The sequence below is a fragment of the Pinus tabuliformis genome, chromosome X, assembly GCF_031772625.1.
Source record: "Pinus tabuliformis cultivar Carrire ecotype Pingquan chromosome X, CPIR1, whole genome shotgun sequence".
Classification (NCBI taxonomy): Eukaryota; Viridiplantae; Streptophyta; class Pinopsida; order Pinales; family Pinaceae; genus Pinus; species Pinus tabuliformis.
The window spans coordinates 802,300,435-802,323,579 of NC_142308.1; the positions used below are offsets into that span (position 1 = coordinate 802,300,435).

The window sequence follows — 23,145 nt, forward strand, 5'->3', positions numbered from 1 at the left end:
AGGAATATCGTCCTCATCAGGCTCCCAAATGGGGTTCCAATGAATTTTGTAACCTTCGTCGTTCAGAGCGCGAGAGTTGATCAGTTGGATACTCGGGATAACAGGAAGAGTATCACTTACAACCGGTACCTCAGGAGCAGTGGAGGACGGAGACCCTTGCTCACTTGGAATGGGAGTCGACGGTTCAGCCGGGATGACAGACTTCGAACAAAACCTAAGGGAATCTAACGATAAAGGACCCTGCTCAAACTAACGCACACAAGATCTAACCAGGTAATGTTTATCGTGGCCAAATGAATTTTAAGACGCAAGGACACAACTTGACCTTTTCATGTTTTAAGAGTCGAGAAAAGGACAAAATGGTGACTCTAGTCACCTTCGAATGTTTTGTGAGCCCGAAGTGACAAACTGCTCAAGTGAGCCTTTTCTTTTAAGGAGTCCGAAAAGGATCAAAAGTGACTACTCTGGAGAGACTAGGCAAAGGGTTTACCAAACAAATCCGTAAAACTACATATACACCTTGGAAATCATATGAAAACCAAGGACTTCCCGTACGGCAGTCAATCTTCCTGAATGTTGTGTTCGGTGCGTTACGACTTGTAAGGCGGCAGACACGACTTCCTGTGGATAAAGGATGATAACCTAGTGGGGTCTCCCCTATATAAACGACGGTACGTGGGAGCTCAAGTCCGTGCTAGACCACTATCGAGTCAAAAAAGGAGGAATCACCCAACCGTAGTGTGAAACAATAGTGACTAGGTTTAACGACGCCGGAGCACGTCTCTAGCCTAGACCTCTAATCAGTGAGCGTTATGTTCCAATGCGTTTTTAAGTTCATTCAGTTCATTTTATGGTTGATCTTCGATTAAGTTTCAATTTCTAGGTCCTACCGTATGTAATCTCTCACAATTTCCTGAATGCAAACTATATGCCAAAGAATATCATTTCGTTCGATGAATACTAACTACGAGAGAGTTAAGGATTTTTCAAACAAAATGACCACAAACAAACAAGAGCTACTCTAATGCAGCTAATGACAAATAAACGAAACTTTTCTTTGTTTTAAATTGCTTAATCAATGAAAAGCTTCTAATCTCAATTAACTAATTCAACGCAAAAGAGATTGTTCGTTTTCTTTTCAATGGCAAAGTGCACTAAACAAACTTTTGAGAAATAACCACAAACAAATGTGAAAAGAACCGGTTGACACCAAACAACTGTGATCCGTGTCCGGGTAGTGAGAAGTAATCGAAACAATACAAGACTGGTGCAATAACAATCACCTAAACAACCAAGCAAAAGCAAGCAAAGAGGAAGGTTTTGCAAAACCAAAAGCAAGCAGTAAACGGACCTTTGTGAGCGAGTAACCAAGCAAAGCTGATCCAACGAAATTGGAATTAAAACTAGGTCACAAGACACAAAAATCAAGATCCACTCAACAAGACTTCTCAAGAAAGTGCTTCAATCTTCAGACAATAGAAATCAAGTCATAAACCAAGTGAAAAGAGCAGGGGATAGCAAAACCGACAGGCTCAGGAGGAAGAATTGAAGAAATTCAATTCTACAGGTGTCAGCGCGGGTGATACACAACAACAAAGCGCTGATCAGAAACCACGCGTAGCAACAAAGCGCTGTCAGCGCGGAAGTACACGGCTTAACCGCGCTGGTCCGATTTTCAGAACCGTTGCGACTGTTCAGTGTATAAACGTGATGATCACGAAATCAAAGAAACAGCTATGCGATGGCAGCGTGACTGTTTTATTAAAAACTGCGCTGAAGCTAAAAAATAGGCACAATCAAGCCAAAAGCTCCCAAACCAAGGCAATCACTCTTTAAACATTCAAGGCACCTCCCAGACTAAACCAGGAAATCCAAAAACAGAGAACTAATCCCCAATCTTTGAAAAGAGAGCAAAAATCAAACTCAAGGACAAAACATGAACACAAAAAGACAAAAGCTAGCTCCAAGCTGTTCAGTTTGTAAACCAAACCGGAGATGGACTGAAGTGGCTTTGATCTACTTCGCTAATGCGGAGCAATAGCGTTTTGAAGGCTACCTAGCCGTGCTTCAGGCTCCGTCCAAAGTTTACAAATCAAACAACAAGGTAAAGAAATTCCCCAGTATGGTCGCCAAATTGTTGTGGAGGTAAATCCTCTCTGCGGATAGAGACAATCCCTACTAGCCCGGACCGGGTCTAGCAACAATCACACAATGCTATCACGCAAGTTCCTAATTGCAAATGAAAAGTAGATGGTGAGAACCTACTTGGATTCCAATGATAGTGTCCGTCGAAGAGATGTCGCCTTCGTTCCTTTGCTTTGGCCGGTCACAATCCACATGATCTTCGTGATTAGATACCTGCACATGCAAAGAACAACATGAAAACAAGCGTAAAATCTAGTAGATGCAATTATATATCAGTCAGAAAAGATATAACTCGACATCAAACATGAAACAATGAGAGTGGAACCATAATGATAGTCATCTATTATTAATAAATAACAGAGAAGAGTACAACCAAAGTTCTGACGTCGAATCCTTCTCAAGAGGGTCCAGCCAGCAAGTCTCTCAAGCATTCACCCTTGGAGGTAGATCTCCCAAGACAAAAACTCTCTCTCACACAAGTTTACACAAGAAAGAAACACTTCACAACCTTCCTTAAGCTCTCTAGCAATCCCACACTTGTCACACCAACTACCTATCAAGTTCACACACTAGCAGCAACACTCTAAGCACTATCAATTCCAAAACTAGCTACTCATGGCAATGGTAGAGGCTTAAGTAGGAGAAGGAGTCTCCACAAATGATGGGAGGATGAGCTTATCTCCAAGGAAGGTGGCTCAAATGACGAAACAGACATGCCAGAGAAGGGAGGGCGACATTTACAAGGCCAACAACCAGGTCTGGAGTCATCTGGAAGGGCGGTTGTTAGAACAAACTCGCCCAAACTGGATCAGCGCGGGTCCATAACTGCACTGGAGCGCTGACATCGCAGCTGAATAACAAATAAAGTCATGTCAGCATGATCAGGTATGAATAACAGACGCGTTGGCACATGAAATTCGACCAGCGCGGGAAACCCGTGTGCTTCCACACTGGCAGCGCATTCCGTCTGTTATGGAGCACCCGTCAGCGCGTTTATCTTGACAACAGTCGCGATGATAGCAAAAAATTTGGCAAAGTGGGTCATTTGGAAACATTAGAGAGCATGAGCATGGATGAATTGGACTTATGACACAGTAAGAAGACTGACAGGGAGACAGTCACAAATTACTGTGTAACAGAGACATTCGGGCCCCAAAGGCCAAAGATTGGATCCTGGAGAGCCAAAATGTCCTCAAGGCTCTTAAGGATAATTTGCAGACAACTCAGAATCATCAAAAGATATATGCTGACAGGCATCAGGTTGAGAGGCATTTCGAGGAGGGGGGCTTGGTGTACCTTCGATTGCAGCCGTACCGACTGTCCACTATGAAACAGAAGGGGGTCGAAAAGGTGCAACCACGATTATATGGGCCCTATAAGGTGATCAGGAGGGTTGGAGAGGTAGCTTATGAGTTGGAGCTACTGCCAGGGAGCAAGATCCACAATATTTTCCATGTTTCATGCCTCAAGAGAGTGTTGGGGCAACAAGTTACAACAATTGTGGAGTTGCCTCCACTTGATGATGAGGGGCATCTGGTTTTGGAACCAGAAGCCATCTTGGAGACCAAGGAAAGGAAGCTCAAAAGCAAGATAATCAGAGAATACTTGGTGCATTGGAAGAGCTTTCCGGATGAGGATGCTACTTGGGAGGGTGAGCACATACTTGAGCATACAACATTGGAGTTGCTTGGGGACAAACAACATTTGGGAAGGAAGGACTGTAATGTACCTTCCTAAATTATTTTGGAACGGGATTACTTTCTACATTTTGGGGTCAATTTTGGAGGAGATGGGACACATTTGATTTTTATTAGAAGACTTAGGAGTTAGAAGTCAGTTATTTTGGGTTTTGTTAGTAACATGTGAGGGCCACCCACACAAGGAAATATGCACTCCCTAAGCCAATGGTTCGAAATGCATGAGAGGGTAAATCAAAGGCTTAGTGAGCGACCCAAAAAGGAGGGAAAAAGGCTCCACAAAATCTATAAAAGGAAGGCACTACTCTTCATTTGATCATCTTTGGCATAGCAAATTTCTTCTTAGTTGCTCACACTACTTACTGAGTCACTTGCTGTTTAGCACGAGTTTTCCAAGTGCAGAATTCACCCTTTCCTCAGGGAACTTCGAGTGCCACCCTAGAGAGGTTCATCCATAAACTTCCGTAGGTGATTTTTAGTGTGTTTTCAAGCGTTTTTATTAAGTGTCTTCAGGTGGTGCGTATTTCTGGAGGACGCAGTGGGAGAAATAGAGTAGAGATATTTTGCATTCCTCAGAGAAGCTATTGTTTGGAGAAATTTCGGGAGAGAAGCTCTGGTGATTCGCTGCCATTTGGGTGAGTTTTTGGGCTGGAGGAAATAGCTTTCTTCAGTGGGGATTTCACAGTTCATGGGCCCAACGCAGAAGGAAGAGATTGGGCACACGTGGGTAGTGGAGACTCAGCCATTGGAGTTATTCCTTGCTAGGAGAAATAAGGGAAGTGTTAGTGGAGGTGATTTCTACCTTTCCGAAGTGTTTGGGGAGGATTTTGTTGTTGTATTTATAGACAATGTGTTTTAGCAGTTTTTGAGGGTGTAAGGCCTTTTGGGGGTCGATTTTGGAATGTCAAAACAGGGCCAAGCCATTTCTGGTTTTTTGTGGGTTTTGCCCAATGAGCTTAGAAATAATTTTGCAAAATTTTCTGAGCACCAGAGGTGGGGTTTTCAGCCATATCTTTGCAACAGACAGTGTAGAATTGTTGGGGACTGCGCAGTGCAGTAGTTGATCAATTGATTATAGCTCCAGATTGTCATTACTTCATCTAGGCTTTGCTCCACTTGCCTTTGAGGCAAGTCCAGGTTAATTCCTTCCATATTTTGTACTCTTGCACCAGTTTATAATAAAATGGCTCAACTGCTTCCATATTTCTAATTGCTATGGGTGTGTTCTAATTGTTTTGAAATTTCTGTGGAGAAAAAATGTTATTTGCTTGCATATCACTGTTTTTCCTATTTTGGAACATTACATCCTGGAACGAGCTATTTTGCTTGGGGAGACTCTTTTGAAATTTGTAATCACTTCTTTCATGCTAATATAAAAGACTTTGGGGGTTCAATCTTGTGTTGGTGTTCTCCTTCTATGATTGTAAGGTGATATTACTTCAACTCTCTATGCTTTATTTTCTACATGGATTCTAGATTGTGTTAGCTTTCACATTGCCATTATTTGGATTAATGTATGTAAGTTACCTTGCATAATTTTTGGATTAAAGAAATACTCTAGGAAGAGGAGCACTAGAAGATTTTCGGTTGAATCTCTAGCCTTCTCCTCCATTGTACAATTTAATCCCTTGTGAGTGCTAACATCCTTTAAAGTGTGTAGAAATCTAACGATTTGTTGAAGGAGCTTGAGCGTGGGGTAACTCTTTGGCTAGACTAACCCACTCTCAAAGACAAAGGTGGAAGGACCCATACCAAGCTACTCTCAAGGATCTAATCAAAAGAATTTGAAGAAGGGGGTTTTCTTTACCGTGGCTTGCTAAGATCATAAATTCAAATTCAACTCTTGATCTATTTTATGCACTATATTTGCTTAATCTAGCTTTGAGATCTTGTGACGGATTCATTACCTCTTGCTTGTGCAAAGGGAGAAATTCGATTTCCTTTTGTTGCATGCAAGTGTGTTTTATTGTATACTAGTCTCTTTTGAATTATATTCTTCTATTAACTAATCTCTTGTGCTCCATGCCTTCCACAATTCAAGTGAAGGATTGAAGGCTTGTTTGGGAAAGATCACTTGAAGGATTTGTATGTGGAAGACTTGAGGAGTAAAGATACATCATTGAAGCTTCTCCATCTTTCAAACCTCCTTTTTCTATGCTTGCCTCTTCTCATTTGCGCAAGGATTTCTCCTTGAGATTGGAAATTGGAATCATCAAGTAAATTTCTTTTGGAAAAGCAAGTTGCCTCTTGGAGGCATTCTTGTTGTATTTTGCTATAGGCTTTGTATTTCTTCTATTTTCGTTAAGTTTATTTGAGTAGTGTTTTCTCTTTGAGCTCTTTGTAAGCTCCTCTCAAAGCCTAAGTCCCTCATTCCCATTAGATGGCTTCATTTTAAATAATAAAAATAAATTTTCTTTGAGGGGTCTTGAGGATTATCCTCTTGGCACCGCACCCCTCTTTTTGGGAGATGATCCTTTGCATGCTTGTTGTTTGAGTTTTGTTTCTTTCCTTAAAGTAGATTTAATTTGCTTAATTTCTAGCATTTCTATTCTCATTTTTTTGCATGCTATAGATCTAGCAATTAACACTCTTACTTGGCCTAATTTAGTGATTTTTCTTCTCTCTTTACATTGTTCATTTGAGCATTTTAGATCTGATTTTTGCAGCTGATATAATTTATTTAGTTGCTGATATATATGTCCTCTCATGCACCTATTTCATAGTTTTCATTCATTATCATTTTCACATGCTAACATTGCTCTATATTCATGTTAATTTGATGATTTTAACCAATGTTGCATTAATCGTTATCGAGATAATATCGGCGCGAGGAAAAAATCAGAAAAAAAATTGTAATTATCGGGAAATAATCAGGGAAAAATCGTTTGGTACAAAAATATTCATTTTTTTTCAATTTTTTTAATATCTAAACCATCTACAACATAAAATAAATACATTGACACATAAATATGATAAAAGAACTAATATATAAGATGTTTAATATCATTTCTAGTGCTAAAATCACACATAACATTGAATCATGTCCTGAATAGTAAGTCCTGACTCTTGAGTCCCAACTCAGCCTCAAAATATCAACAAAAAATATAATAATGTATCTCATCATGTCATAATGTCATATACAATAAAATGAAGAAAATAACTAAAGTCTAATCCTATTGATTTCCTCTGCCCCTCTTGCGAGAAAATGCCACAGCTTTCCCTTTCCCTCTAGATGTAAATGCTGGTGTTGGTGGAGTTCGCAGTGGAGTCTGTTGTGCTCTAGAAGCTAAAGAACTAGAAGTAGGAGCCATAGGAGGTAGACCACGTCCTCTACTGGTGGTAGGGGTAGCCTAGGCAGGTGGTGTCACTTGGAAACATTACAATCTCCCAATCCTGAAATCCTGAAAAACTAATAAGTCTACTGGATTTTGAATGAAATCTAAAATTCTACTTTCTCCATATGAAATCCAATGAGGCCGGAACCACTCTCAAACATCCTGAGTAGCATTTAAATACTAGGGCCTAGAATTGATCATTAAGCTACCCCACTCAAAAATTATTTGTTTCTTTCAAAAAAAATTGCGTTTCGAACATTTAGCATCCCTTATAAAACCGCGCTGCCCTGACCCTCGGCGATAAATTGGGAAAAAATTGCGATTTTTACAAATTATCGCGATTTTTTCGAAATTATCGGGTATAAAAAAATCTGCGATTATTACTCGCGATAATATCGGCTTCAGGAAAAAATTGCGATAAAACAATAATATCGCGATTTTCACAACACTGATTTTAACATCTAATTTGCAGCTATCTTTTGACATCATTTGGGTTTCATTTCCATTGTTTATGCAAGTATTTTATTGTCCTAATTGTGAATGAACATATTCACTTCAAACATTTGGAAGGATTTCACACTTGAGACATTATTTTTACTTGCAAGACACATCTTTGCATCACCATTTGCACTTCTAAAATTAACCTCCAACCATAAGTTTGGTTGATAGAAATTTAGGAAAACCTTCCCTAAATGTCATTCAATTCAATAAACTTGAGTCTTGAACAAAGGTAAAGCGCATGACCCCTCGCAATTATCTTGTGTGGCTTAGTCTCTTTGTAGCAACGAAGGCATGTGGGTTGCTTTAAGTCTAGGTGGTTATCGTTAAAGAAGGACAAGTGCCTCCTCATCCTAGCCTTATTACGATTCACCTCACTCTTTACCAAGTTTTGAGGAATTGAAGGGATGTTGAACCGTATAATAGGAATTAACTAAAATCAACCAAGAACACCTTAGCACACAAGCACTTTACAATCTTGAATTGTTCTACTTTGGGATCTCATTGAAACACTTCATTCTCAAATACACACAATAGACTTAGAAAGCACTTACGTCTCATTTACTTGAAATTTTACTCTTGTACTTCATTTATGCTCGTTTGGATAAAATTTAAGGATTTATATCATTGTTGTGTGTGAGCACGTTTTATTTTTTCAAGTACATGTAATCTTTATTTGCAAGCTCCCAATTTTATTTAAGTGTTTTCCTTTCAAAATCGTATCATTGTTTTATAGTTTTGGTTTGATTCACTAACGTTTTCTTTGCAGCTTTCTTTCCATTTGATCTTGTTGTAGCTTGAAGACATTTTCATATATGCGAGTATTTTGTTTATTTGAGCATACATTACATTTCTTACAAGATTATATTTGGCACTGATCTACTCACATTTTGCCTTGCAAGATATATCATTGAGTCATATTGGTTAATTTACATTTGATCTTGATTACATGCTCATGATTGCATACTTTCTAAATTCTTTGCTCACTGGTTCAAGTTACATATGTCATGTTATTGAATGGTTGATGATCTAACTCATTTACAAATTATCTCCTAGACTTGTTAGTTTAACAAGCTTTCTTTGGAAACCTCCCCTAAGGTCCACACCCCTTGGCTTTAGCTAGGAGAGAGCTTAGATACAGAGAGTTGGGATTAGGTGACAGCCGCTTTTCAGAGCTTTGCCACCATAGTCACACTTAGTGGGGTTGAGGATTTTTCCTACATTATCTTAGGTGTGTAAGCGAGGCGGCAACAAGGTTAATTTTTTTATTATTAGAGTGAATCTTTGTATTTGTGGTTAATCATCTTAATATTTTCTTTCTTGGGATCTCATAATCATTAGATAGTTTAGAGATAACCCCTTGGCCTTTGTAGAGCTGGTCATAAGTGAAAAGGAGGTTGTATTTAGCTGACAGTGATACAACTTTTAATAATAGTTATCTCAATTTTGTATATGTGGATTGGGCTTTTGCCACCTAATTCCAAGTTTAGGAGGTGATATTCCCCATCCTAAGTATGATTGCAAGCTATCGTATCCACTAAGATAACCATCTTTAAGGATTTCACTATATTTCTATAATGAAACAAGGCCATACAGGTTTCTCTCCTTTCTTTTTTTCTTTTTTAAATTTATGCATATTATATCTGAAATTATACTGAACAAGAAAATAGGAAAAGGAAAGATAATATGAACAAGAAGACTGAGGAATCATTAACACTGTTATACAGTCAATGATATATTCAAAATTCATGTACCAAACAGTTGTACAAGCTATCTTTTTATCCATCAATAAAGCAATTCTGCTCCTGGTGTTCGGATATCTGTTTTTCATCTTTAATATCATTAAACTATTGTTTTAGCATAATGCAATATCGAGAATAGATATTCTTTATGAAACTAGGCATATTTCCTTACGTTGGATTTTGCCTTTCCAACTATATATGACTAACAGATAGCCATCTTTCCTGATGTGAGCTGATTACATGATGTATCACTAACTCGATTCTAGCTCAATAATAGCAACATGAATGTCAAAGCACATTGGGCAGCTTCTCTGCCACCCAATAGCTATTCAAGGTCCAAACAACAAGGCACACATTGCATTATGCAAGTCATTAAAATCTGATTCAATTTTTGACAGCTATCAACGCCAGGGCCACTGGATTCATATAGGCTGAGCAGTGAGCACCAATAGCAGAATATGCGGAATATGATTCCAGAAAGTGAAATATGGTGAGCTAACTTTAAGATTATGATTTTCCAAGCTGTCATCTAATCTATATTGCCTTGTTCAAATAACAACTCCAGTCTTCTGAGGGACAAGAATTCTTGATTTGATTTTTCAAGTTTCATGTATCTGATGATCGAGTAGCATATTCCTGGACTAATGCTCCGAATAATGATGGTTGTTCTAGTAGCTTAGATGGTTTGTCAAACTCCTTAGCAATTCCTGTTCAATGAAAGAAATGTAAAACATGTCAATCACAGATCCCTTGATTTTGATGTTGAAGTGGGTACACTTACGGAATTGATGCCTCACCTGCATCAACAACCAAAACTTTATCACAGTCCATGACTGTGGGTATTCTGTGAGCAATGCTGATTATGGTGCAAGCAGTAAAGTCCTCACGTATGATCTTCTGGATCACACCATCTGTTTGTGCATCTACTGATGCTGTTGCTTCATCTAGAAAGAGGATGCGGCTGCGTTTCAGCATAATCCTGCCCAAACAAAGAAGCTGCCTTTGCCCAACACTCCAATTGTCTCCACTGTCGACCACTGCAGAAAGGAAAGCCCAAACAATAGCCTTAAAAGTCATCCAAAAATCACAAAAACAGATCCTAGATGCAATTATTATTATTAACAAATTTCAAGTAAAGTTTCTTGTTTTCTGGTTGCAACATACCCAGAGAGTCCAATTTTTCATTTTTTGACGCAACAACATTGCTGAGCTGGCATCTTTCAAGGCTCTGTAAGACGCAAATGCATCGCTTTGTCATGAATAGTCTATGTCAAAATGAAAGAAAATTCATAATAAGTTGTGCAAATTGAAATTAGGGCAATGTGTGTTTGTATATTAGACAAGTAGCTGTACCACCCCATTTAGCTCTGGGAAAAGCATATCCTTTTTACTCCACATGTTGAAAATTCCCAAATATGATATTGGAGGGATCAAAGCTCTTCAATGGAGTTCATGTTAGTCTATTATCAAATTGCAGAAATAATTCAAGAGCATTAGGACTAACTAAACATGTTTGATACAGATTTGCTTTCTATTATCCATTTCCAAATATGTATGCTTTAACTGTGAGAGAGGTACATGGCATATGATCAACAGGGAAAGATGGAACTCGGTATTGATTGCTTTACCTTCCAAATTTCATCATCAGTGTAATGCCCAAGAGGATCGATGTTACTTCTAACAGTTCCCTCGAAAAGAACAGGTTCTTGTGGTATGATGCCAAAACGAGATCGCAGATCATGAAGGCCCAAGTTGGTTATATCAACTTCATCGATGATTATTTTGCCTCCAGCAGGCTCAACAAGCCGAAACAAAGCTTGAATCAGGGTTGATTTCCCACTTCCAGTACGACCTACTACACCAATCTTCTCCCCAGCTTTAATATTCAGACTGATGCCCTTCAGAACAAGAGGAGTGTTTGAACGGTAACGAACCTATCCACAGCCAAAACTGATTAGCCTTGTTTCATGCAATGTCTTTGTCATTTCTTTCTCTCCTCTCAGGTTGTCTTTTCACATTCTTAAATCTATTTTTCAATTGTGCTTGTTTCATGTGACATGAGTGCTGTGCAAGAAATAAGGCATGAATTTTGAAGTACATGACCATAGTTCCCCACTTACCTGTAACTCTCTCAACTCAATATTCCCATTATGGGGCCAGTTAGGAGATGGCACACAGTCTGGAATTGTCCACGCTGCTTCAGATGGGATAGTTGTAAATTGTCTGATTCTCTCAACGGAAACCATCTTATTCTCCACTAGGCAAGAGAGCCAGACTACAAAGAATAACACTGAATTGAGGGACAGGCCATATGACAATGATAATCCCACAAGTTCTGCAATGTCAAACATCAAAACCATTAACTTCAGTTGTTTAAAAAAACAGGATTAAATAAAGTAAATGCTGGAGCAGCAAACAGCTTTTTGCAAACTCTTTTGTCACAGCTCAAACTGATGAGAAAGTTAGACAACAAGCTTGCTACCAAATTTGAATTTACAACGTGGTAGAGTATTTCCTTTTAATATAGAGTAGTTTCCAAATACGAAGAAAACATGCACCATGGTGGGACTAGATACAAAAACCTTAAGAATTGTAGCCTTGTAACAAAAGCTATACCTCAGGATCAATGAGCACATATGCTACATCGGTTTTTGGGATGGGAAAATGGTGGGGACAACTAGAGCACACTCCAAAATTTTTCAAGGGACAGCAGGTTGAGGACAAACTATATATATATATATATATATATATATATATATATATATATATATCTCGCAAAATTCAGAATTCACCATGGACATTTGTAGCTGCTTGTAAGCATAGTAGTCTGTAGTATATACCAGTGTAGCATGACTTGGCGAGTACTTGCTGAGTGGGCCTAGTATGGCTGAGTATGCTACAAAGCAAGTGACTCAGCCATACGTGGCCCACATACTTGCCACTCACCAATACTTGCTAGACTTGGTGAAACTAGTGTTTTAAGATTCAGCCGGCTCGGAACCGACTCGGCCGAGTTGGTCCGAGTCAAGGCCTCACCGGGTCAACTCGGCCAATGAACTAGTTCGGCCGACCAGGTTATTACCGAGCAGGCCAAGTTGTCTAACAACTTGGCCAGCTCGGTAATAACTAACCTAGCCGGCTCGGCCGAGTTGGATGATAGCGACCTATGAACTAAAAAACAACGATTTTTTTTTATTTTTTTGCTTTTGGGGGACTCCAAAGTTTTCACTATGATACTTTAATGGTTTTTTGTCCCTAAATAAGTTTATCTTGCTTTATCTTGAGAGGTTTGTTTAGGTGGTATCACATATGTAGTAGAGATTCCTTAAGGGATAGCTTCATTCTTCTTCAAAACCTTCCAATAGGTTCTTTGCCCCTTTCTTAAAGCAAACCTAGCTTTGTGGCCCCAACCTTGGCCCTCCAAAGATGAGCATCGAGCCTTGAGTTGATTCCACGTGACGCTACACCCCTTGATGAGCCTCCAAATGCTAAAACACTAAACTTAAAAGCTTGGACGTTGGACTATTTGATGATATGCCCAAATGGACTAAAGATGCGCCCTGGTTGGCCTTGACCTTGTTTTGGTGGATGGTGCCTTCTTCCAAAGCACAGATGAGGATGGTTATCATTGAGATGACTTAGGAGGGCTAGCACATCCCTCTTTAATGCGAATGCTTACCCTTAGGGGTGCCATGTCACTCACATGCTTGAAAAGGGTGACATAGGGTCTCTCCTAGATGACATCATGGTGGAGGATGCACCTTTTGAAGATGTACACATGCACTTTGGGACTTTCTTGGAGTGAGGAACACTCTTGGACCCTTGTATTAGTTCCTTGATGACTTACAATCTATTTTGGAGGATAATGCCATTTCTAGCCTCCTTGGTTATGTGTTTTTGTTTTGATCTCTATATCATCATCATGTATGTATTGGACAGTGCACTGGGTGCTATTTTGATATAATGGATATATTCATGAGCCTACTTTGATCATATGTCGTCTTCTATCTATATTATAATGTTGTGTGTTTGGAAACATGAATGAAAATCTTTAAGATTATGTTTTTTTTATAAAAAAAACAATATTTAATGTAATTTTTACGACGTCCTAGTCATTGAAATCGAGCCGACCGAGTCGATACCGAGTCGGAGTCGGAGTTGGAGTCGACCCTCAGCCGATTCGGAGTCGGAGTCGGATTTTTAAAACATTGGGTGAAACTCGTGGACACTCGACTGGTACTCGACCCTGTCCCCAATACCAATTTTTTCCTTCCTGTATTTTTTTCTTGTTAAAGCCAACCTCTTCTCTACTTATTCACACTCACTTCACTTAGAATCAAGCTCTCCTGCAGCATCCAACCTTCACAATCCAGCATCGATCCTTTAGGTAAGCATCAATTGATAGTACTTCATTTGATTTTGCATTTTTTTTTAAATTTGTTAATGGAGGCCCCTGCAGAAGCCTATTACAGGCTTCTACAAGCCTGAGACAGGCCCCCGTGGGCTTGTCTTAGGGCCGCAAAGGCCTGCAACAATCTCCCCGTCTAGGCAAAGGACCTGTTGCAGGCCTCTATGGCCCTGACGCAGGCCCACAGAGACTTGCAACAACCGTAGTCTGGCTGCTGCAACTACACTATGGCTGTTATAGGCCTCTATGGGGACTTTTTTTGTTGTAATTCGCATTTCTTGTTGTAGGCCTCAACGGTTTAAAAAAATTATATTTTATTTTAATATAATTTTTCTTTCGAAAATCAGATTGTCATCTTGATCCATAAATTCCATGGCTCCTAAATCCAAGTCTAGAAGGCCTCTTGATGAAGCTTGGGAATATGGTTCCTATGAATTTCCCAGTTTTGACGCGAGACTCAAATGCAATTTTTGTCCAACTGTGGTGTTTGGGGGCATGGATAAATTGAAATACCACTTGGATAGAATAGTGTGTAAAGATGTGGTAGTTTGTGATCACTATCCTCCAAAAGTCACAGCCAAAATGCAAGCTAATTTGGATGTCGTTCAAGAAAATAATGCTAAGAGAGCAAGAATGAAGGGTGACACTATAGCAAGGGTGGATCTCAAACACAAATGTTTCTATAGGTATTGGCTCATCAAATTTTTTAAGAAATGCATTTCATATAACCTCTCCTTTCTTCCTTCCTCGCACAGGTCTGGATCTTAACCAAGGTTGGAAAATTTCAATGAAAAAAGAGAGGAGTAGGAAAATATGGCAATGAGGAGGTTTTGGTATCATGATAGCCTCCCATTTAACTATGCAAAGTCATATTTCTTTCAGCCCATGGTAGATGCAATTGCATGTGCTAGCCCTAGCAACAAAACACCTTCTCATAATTCACTTAGGGAGAAAAAATTTAATAAGGAGTTTGAATGTGTCAAGGCATAGTTGGAGAGCATTAAAAACTCATGGAAGACCACTGGGTGCACAATTATGTCAGATGGGTGGACAAATCAAAGGGGTAGAACAATCATCAACTTTATTGTTGCTTGCTCTAAAGGAACCATGTTCCTAAAGTCCATTGATGCATCTTCACATGTAAAGGATGCAAATCTGATTTTTCAATGTTGTCAAAGGTTCTAGAGGAAGTTGGGCTAAAAAATTGTTGTCCAAGTAAGCACGGACAATGTTGCAAATTATGTGACAACTGGAAGAATTCTAACAAAAAAATATCCTACCATCTTTGGAGCTCATGTGTTTCCCATTGCATAGAATTGATTTTGAAAGACTTCGGGAAGTTGTCATGGGTGCAAGATGTTGTTGCATAGTGCAAACAAATAACCAAGTGCATTTATAACCATTCTTGGGTGTTGAGTCTTATGAGAGAATTCATAGATAGTGAGCTCAGTTGGTCTGTTGTCACATGGTTTATCACTAATTTCCTTTCCCTCCAAAGCCTTTTGAATGAGTACCAAGCTTTGAGACAGATGTTCTGTAGCCAACAATGGCTATTTTGGAAAGATAGCACAAAACCAAATGTCGTGGCTGTGAATGTGTCTCTCTTCAAATAGGATTTGTGGGAGAAAGTCCCTAAGATTCTTTGCTTAACCCAACCCCTTGTGAAAGTCTTGAGGATAATGGATGGAGATTGTTACCCACCACCCATGGGTAGTATCCATAGGAGAAATGTTTTCTCCTAGATGGTCCTCAGCCGACAAGCCAACAAACCTTTGTAGCCACTAGATAACTCGATGTGCCACTATCTCCACCACCTGAGCCAGCCATATGCTCCCTCGCCCATCTATTATGATCGTATGTTTGAAGGTGAGCCTTCCAACCCCGAAGGTATGGCTTTTCATTGTGTAGTTGGGTATTTTTGTTTACTTATCATGGACACTTTTGGGCATGGATTAGTGTAGAATTTCCCACTGTAGATCACCTGGTAATGCAATGTACTAAAGTAAAACACTTGATCTACTTCTACAAACAATTTAGCGGAATCTTAATCGAACATGAGCATCATCAAGCATGAACAGATATAATTGAGAATGAGAAGTAATCAACCATAACACAAAAGATATATCACTGGGGAAAGCACCAGCCTGAAACCCCAACTCTATATTATCATACAAGTGGAAATCTTGTTCAAGTTACAAAAAGAATTAGCTCTCAAGCTATCCTGATCTCTCTGCACTCAAACAATACAGCTCACAGACTCAATAGACATAGAATATATCTTGCTCAAGCCCTCCAAGCTTCCTATTTCCTTGTGCAGTTTTGATTGGGGTCCAATGATATCACATGTGTGAATTGGCCTCATCACACTCACTGTAACCTTAGGTCCAACTGCACAATCCATAAGGAATAATATTCCTTCTGCATGCAAGGAATATCCTAGCAACTGATAGTACACTGTCCCTCCATCTGATCTCAACTGGGTCTTTGACTGAACTGACATGCATGAGTTATCCATGAGTGAACCTTCAGTTATCTGAATTACAGTAGTTGCATGCAAGCATTAACTAACTAAACTCTCATTAATTTAACAAATTGTTAAATTAATCTAATTGGACTTGACTAAGTTAAACTAAGTCAACTAATTACAACTCAATATTACAACTCATCCTTATCTCTTTAACTGAAGGTTAAATTCCTCAATCAAAGGAGAAACTATTGCATGTCCTCACATAGACTTCAAGTTTGATTTTTCTTAACTAATTAACTCAAGATGAATTAATTAATTAATTTCCAAACTGCTGTTGATATCAAATTCGAATTTTACTTCCTATGTTTAGTCCAGGGACTGACTAAAATAAGAAGGGATCCCGAAATGCTATTTTTAGAAAAGCTATTTTTAGCACTTTCACTTTTCACCCATTGTTGCTAAGATCTCCAATGGCTGAACTGCTATTTATAGCAGTGCTATTTTTAGCATTTATTGTTGCAAATCTCAACACTACCTTTCAACAAGAAAGGGATTATCAGCAACCCCGATCCTGTCTCTGTGGAACTCGAACTTGCATTTTGACAATGCCTTTGTCAAAATATCTGCATCCTGCTCCTCGGTCGAAACATACTACAACATCACGATCCTCTTGACCACACAGTCCCATAGATGATGGTAACGGATATCTATATGCTTGGACCTGTCATGAACATTGGATTCTCAGAGAGTTTTATGCAACTCTGATTATCACAGTATATCACCGTAGGATCCATCATCTGACCAAATAATCCCACTAGAATCTTCCACATCCAAATGGCCTCGCATGTTCCCTGACTGGTATCCATGTATTCAGCCTCTGCTGAGCTAAGTGCAACTGATCTCTATTTCCTGCTATACCAAGAAACTGCAGCTGAACCAAGGTTAAAGATTCCTCCAGAAGTGCTCTTTTGGTCTGATGGACTACCTGCCCAATCTGCATCTGTGAAGCCTTGCAGTGTCACTCCCTCTGTCCATCTGTACCATAATCCATACTATGTAGTGCCTCTGAGATATCTCAGCACATGCTTTGTTGCCTTCCAAAACAGCTTGGTAGGCTGAACCATAGCTTGACTTAGCTGGTTCACCGCAAAGCATAAGTCGGGTCGTGTGTTCACCAAATACATGAGTGAACTCACCAGCTGCCAATAAATAGTAGCAGCTACTACCTCACCTGAAGTAGCATCCTCCTTCCTCCAGTTCCCAGCTAGAGGAGTCTACATGGGTTTGCACTTCTTCATGTGAAAGCGCTTGAGTATCTCATTGGCATACTTGCCTTGAGACACAAATACTTCTCCATTTTTCTGCCACACTTCCATGCCTAGAAAGTAGTGCATGAGGCCCATGTCCTTCATCTCAAACTCTCTTGCAAGGTCCTCCTTGCAAGACTGTATCAGCTGCTCATCACCTGTCAAAATCAGATCATCGACATAAAGTAAAATAATCAAGGGCTTACCATCTACCATGATGTGGTATAGGTTCGCCTCTGCTTCACTCTTGGTGAAACCCAACCCGGTGAAATAGCTGTCGGTCCTGGTATGCCAAGCACGGGGTGCTTGCTTTAGCCATACATTGCTCGCTTGAGTCGACAGACATGCAACTCGCGATCGAAGGTCTCAAATCCTTTGGGTTGCTCAATGTATACCTCTTCCTCAATCTTCCCATTGAGGAACGTCGTCTTCACATCCATCTGATGGATCTTCCAACCCATCTGAGCTGATAGAGCTAGCATCGATCTGATAGATGAGTACCTTGCTATAGGAGCAAAGGTCTCATCGTAGTCGATCCCCTCAACCTGTGAGAAACCTCGGGCAACAAACCTTGCCTTGTGTTTCTCAACACTGCCATCAGCTGCCTGCTTTACCTTGTAAAGCCATCGGGAACTAACCATTGATTTGTTCGCAGGTCTAGGGACAACATCCCACACACTGTTCTGCATGATAGAATCATACTCTTCTACCATTGCATCAACCCAGACTGGTTGTTGCACTGCCTCCTGAAAAGAAGAAGGTTTGGTTGCTACACACTCCCCAACCAGGGCCATGTAGCCAGTGTATCTCTCGGGAGATCTCCTCTGTCTGTGATGAGAGGATGGCTGCCCCACATTCTCTCTTGCATCCTACATCAATTTGTCAGCTTCCCGTGAGCTTTTCCGCCCGTCTCTGGAAGACTCTCCAGGAGTGGTGGTCTCCACTATTGGATCCTCTGCATGTGGCTGATCCACATCATCAGGAGGCTCCTCCTTCTTTGGAACCAAAAGTTCCTCATCGCCATGCAACTTGAGCTTCCTCTCAAGTGACACTCGCATCGCTCTCTACTCGTCAAACTTCAGATCCCTCCGCACTACGGCCCTCTGACTGGCAGGCAGAAACACACGACAGTTGTGGGGTGTATTTGTGTACCCCACAAGTATCCCCAACTCAGCTATTGGGTCTAGCTTCTTCTGAGCATCTTTGGTCACATGACAGAAAATTGGTGATCCAAAGATGCGGAAGTGACTCATATCTGGTCGCTTCCTTGAAAAAGCTTCCATGGGTGTCTTCATTCCCTTAACATGATGAGGACTTTTGTTCTGAAGGAACACTGTTGTATTGCATGCCTCCGCCCACAGATGAAGTGGTAAGCCTTGGTCATGCAACATCGCTCGAGTTGCTCCCATAATAGATCTGTTCTTCCTTTCGGCCACCCCATTCTGTTGTGGGTTATGGGGTGCCGTCAGTTTCCTTTTAATTCCTTCTACTGCATAGAAGTCTTTAAATTGCTGGGACATATACTCTCCACCATTGTCGCTACGCAGGGCTTTTACTTTCTTCCCAGATTCTTTCTCTGCCGAGGATTTAAACTCACAAAACTTCAAGGTCTGATCCTTCTTCTGCATAAAGTAGATCCAACATCTACGAGAAAAATCATCAATAAAAATAACATAGTACCTTTGTTTAGCGGTGGAGGCTATAGAGAATGGTCCACATACATTTGAGTGAACTTGCTCCAGGATTGCTCCAACTCTACTATCTCGATCCTGAAAGGAAGCTTTCGCATACTTTCCCAGGGTGCATCCTTTGCATGTGTTTGTTTGCTCCATTTTTCCCTTGGGTAAGCCGGTAGAAATTTGTTGCATGATCTTCAAGGCCCCGTGATGCAAGTGGCCCAGTCTCCTATGCCATAGCTCGCCAACATCTTGGCTTTGCACCACCTCTGCTTTGGAACTCAGTGCAGCATAGTCATCTACCTCCAGCTTGTAGAGATTCTTTACTCGAATCCCTATTCGCTTGGTCTGTCTGGTGCCGATATGCCTCAGGAACACTTTTCCTTTACTAAAGACTACATCATAGCCTTTATCTTCTAGCATAGCAACAAACACAAGATTCTTTTTCAAACCTGGTACATATTTAACAGCAGATAGGGTGAGAGGAGCACCATGCTCCCTATGAAACACAACTGTACCTTCACCGGAGACATAGTATTTTCCATCATCGCCCATCTCGATCCGCATCTGGAGATCCTTCTCCTCCAATGTACTGAAAATATTCTTGTCACCCGACATGTGGAAAGAAGCTCCACTGTCCAGGTACCAAACACATCCCACCATGGATGAAACCATGCATGTGATAAGCGAGAAATCCAGCTCAAATTGTGAAGCTAGTGCATCACCATCAGATCCCTTTGAGGAACCCTTCTTGGATTTCTTCTGTGGACAATTCATAGCATAATGGCCCACTTCATGACAATGAAAGCATCGCACCTTCGACTTGTCAACCTTCTTCCCACCATGAGAAGATTTGGATTGGGATGCCTTCCCTTTCCCTTTCTTAGCTTTACTCGCTAAAGCTAGATTTTCTTCATCATCTTGTTTTGATGAAGATCCATCCCTGGTGCTCCACCTTATCTCCTCCTGCATTAGGTCCGACCAAAGTCGTTCCCAATCTGGCAGTTTCTCTCTTCCATTAACCGAGTCCTGGTAGCTATGCCAGCTCTTAGGAAGACCGAGGAGTGCTAGACTCACCATGTCGTCATCAGTAGTCACGACCCCTACACTTGCAAGCTCATCCCTGCAGGTGGTGAGCTTGTTCAAGAACGTAGAGATTGTGTCGCCCTTTTCGCACTTGATCTTGCAAAGTTTGTCCTTCAGCGCCAGCTTCCTCTGATCGTTGCTATTCTGATAAAGATCTTTCAATGTTTTCCACATCGAAAATGGAGTCTCCTTCCCATGGAGGCTCGAGACAATGTGATCTCGAACTCCCTCTAGGAGGATTCTCCTTGCTCTAGCCACACACTTTTTCCATTCCGCCAATTGAGTAGCATCAGTCGGCTTTTGGACTTCTTGATCAATGAAGTCCTTTAGGCCGTTATCTTCTAATACTGCCTCCATGCGATCCTTCCAGGCTATATAATTCGAACTGCCATCAAGGGCATATTCGAGTCTTAAGCCACTGAACGCCATCGGTGAAATAGATGTGATAAGAACTCAATTTAATATTCAGAAACCAAACTTCGTACTTCTCCTGCTTGTATACTGTTCTGACTTGATCACCTTTGCTCCGATACCATGTAGAATTTTTCTACAAATCAACTAGCTCTGATACCATGTAGAATTTACCACTATAGATCACTTGGTAATGCAATGTACTAAAGCAAAACACTTGATCTACTTCTACAAACAATTTAGCGGAAGCTTAATCGAACATGAGCATCATCAAGAATGAACAGATATAATTGAGAATGAGAAGTAATCAACCATAACACAGAAGCTATATCACTAGGGAAAGCACCAACCTAAAACCTCAACTCTGTATTATCATACAAGTGGAAATCTTGTTCAAGTTACAAAAAGAATTAGCTCTCAAGCTATCCTGATCTCTCTGCACTCAAACAATACAGCTCACAGACTCAATAGACATATAATATATCTTCCTCAAGCCCTCCAAGCCTCCTATTTCCTTGCGCAGTTTTGATTGGGATCCAATGATATCACATGTGTGAATTGGCCTCATCACACTCACTGTAACCTCAGGTCCAACTGCACAATCCATAAGGAATAATATTCCTTCTGCATGCAAGGAATATTCACCAAGGAATATCCTAGCAACTGATAGTACACTATCCCTCCATCTGATCTCAACTGGGTCTCTGACTGCACTGACATGCATGAGTTATCCATGAGTGAATCTTCATTTATCTGAATTACAATAGTTACATGTATGCAAGCATTAACTAACTGAACTCTCATTAATTTAACAAACTGTTAAATTAATCTAATTGGACTTGACTAAGTTAAACTAAGTCAACTAATTACAACTCAATATTACAACTCATCCTTATCTCTTTAATTGAAGGTTAAATTCCTCAATCAAAGGAGAAACTGTTGCATGTCCTCACATAGACTTCAAGTTTGATTTTTTTTAACTAATTAACTCAAGATGAATTAATTAATTAATTTCCAAACTGCTGTTGATATCAAATTCGAATTTTACTTCCTATGTTTAGTCCAAGGACTGACTAAAATAAGAAGGGATCCTGAAATGCTATTTTTAGAAAAGCTATTTTTAGCACTTTCACTTTTCACCCATTGTTGCTAAGATCTCCAATGGCTGAATTGCTATTTATAGCCTGGCTATTTATAGCAGTGCTATTTTTAGCATTTATTGTTGCAAATCTCAACAATTAGTGGGCGTATTTGGCGGAAAGAGTGGGCTTGGTTTGTACTCTTGTCTTCTTTGTCTGATTTGATGGTTAACCTTGTATCCTAGTCTTGTGGGATCTCCTTTATTGGCTACTAGCTTTAGGGGTGGCACGACATGAGAAACCCCAATTTTGGTTGCGTGGTCGCTCTTCCCAACACCATATACATCACTCCCCTTGGGTCATTATAACGCTATTCACCATATTTCTCATCGAGGTCCACATTTGTCCATTGGGTCCACAAGGAGTTAGCCTCCCCCTCTCCTTGTCCATACCTTGGGTCGGGCCTGGAACAATGCCCCAAAGGTTGATGCAGCTAAAAGAAAAGAAAAAGCATAATTTGGCTACTCTCAATAGGAAATGAACCATAAAATGCAAAAGATGGCTAGGACATGCAAATTCAGCATGTGGGCAAAAACCAAACATGAGCTCTATCCCTATCAACAACCTAGATCTATCTTAACTTTGGCCCTATCAAGCGCCGAGAGGGATCAAATCTCCCAAGGTGCAAACCTCTTTTTGAGTGTAAAACTTGAGGAAGGTTTGCACCTCAAGAATTTGGTCCCTCTTAGAGCTTGATAGATCCATAGTTAAGATGGATTTAAGCTCGTTTAACTATTAATAATTAAAAACTATAATTAATCATTTTATTAGTTTATTTATTTATTTTAATTTAATTTTTATTTTTGTGTAATTTCGCTTAGCCAAAATGTTTTAATTAATAATTTTATTTTTTTACTTTTATTTTTATTCTTATGTAATTTAACCAAGTCAAAATGTTTTGATAACATAACATAACAGGACATTACAACATCTCTTCCAAACTGGGTTGGAGAGTGCCTCTTCATGCAAAAATGTAATAAAATTAAATTATATATATATATAATATATTTTGATTGGGAAATGAGAGATGGTTTTTGGGCATATGGTATTGATGAGCCACGGTATTAGCCTACAATATTATAACAAATCCTATTTACAAGTTAATAAAATCCATAGGAAAATGAGTGTGAATATCCATGATTAAAAATCTTATTATATTGTAAGTATTAAGATTTTATGTGCTTATTAATGAAAGTCGAATATGGTTAGAAAATTATTATTTTAATTTATATGG

The 23,145-nt window shown here is 39.9% G+C and overlaps 1 protein-coding gene across 1 annotated transcript in view; it reads right to left on the bottom strand.

Annotated features, from left to right (window-relative positions):
• Nucleotides 1-9,375: 9,375 nt before the first annotated feature.
• The window catches only part of LOC149142231 (ABC transporter C family member 14-like), a 56,853-nt gene continuing 43,083 nt past the window's right edge, over nucleotides 9,376-23,145 (bottom strand). The window contains 5 exon segments of the mRNA XM_089452916.1: nucleotides 9,376-10,124; nucleotides 10,215-10,454; nucleotides 10,582-10,645; nucleotides 11,046-11,351; nucleotides 11,538-11,752. Coding sequence (XP_089309042.1) covers nucleotides 10,024-10,124; nucleotides 10,215-10,454; nucleotides 10,582-10,645; nucleotides 11,046-11,351; nucleotides 11,538-11,752 — 926 coding nt within the window. The 3' untranslated portion in view covers nucleotides 9,376-10,023.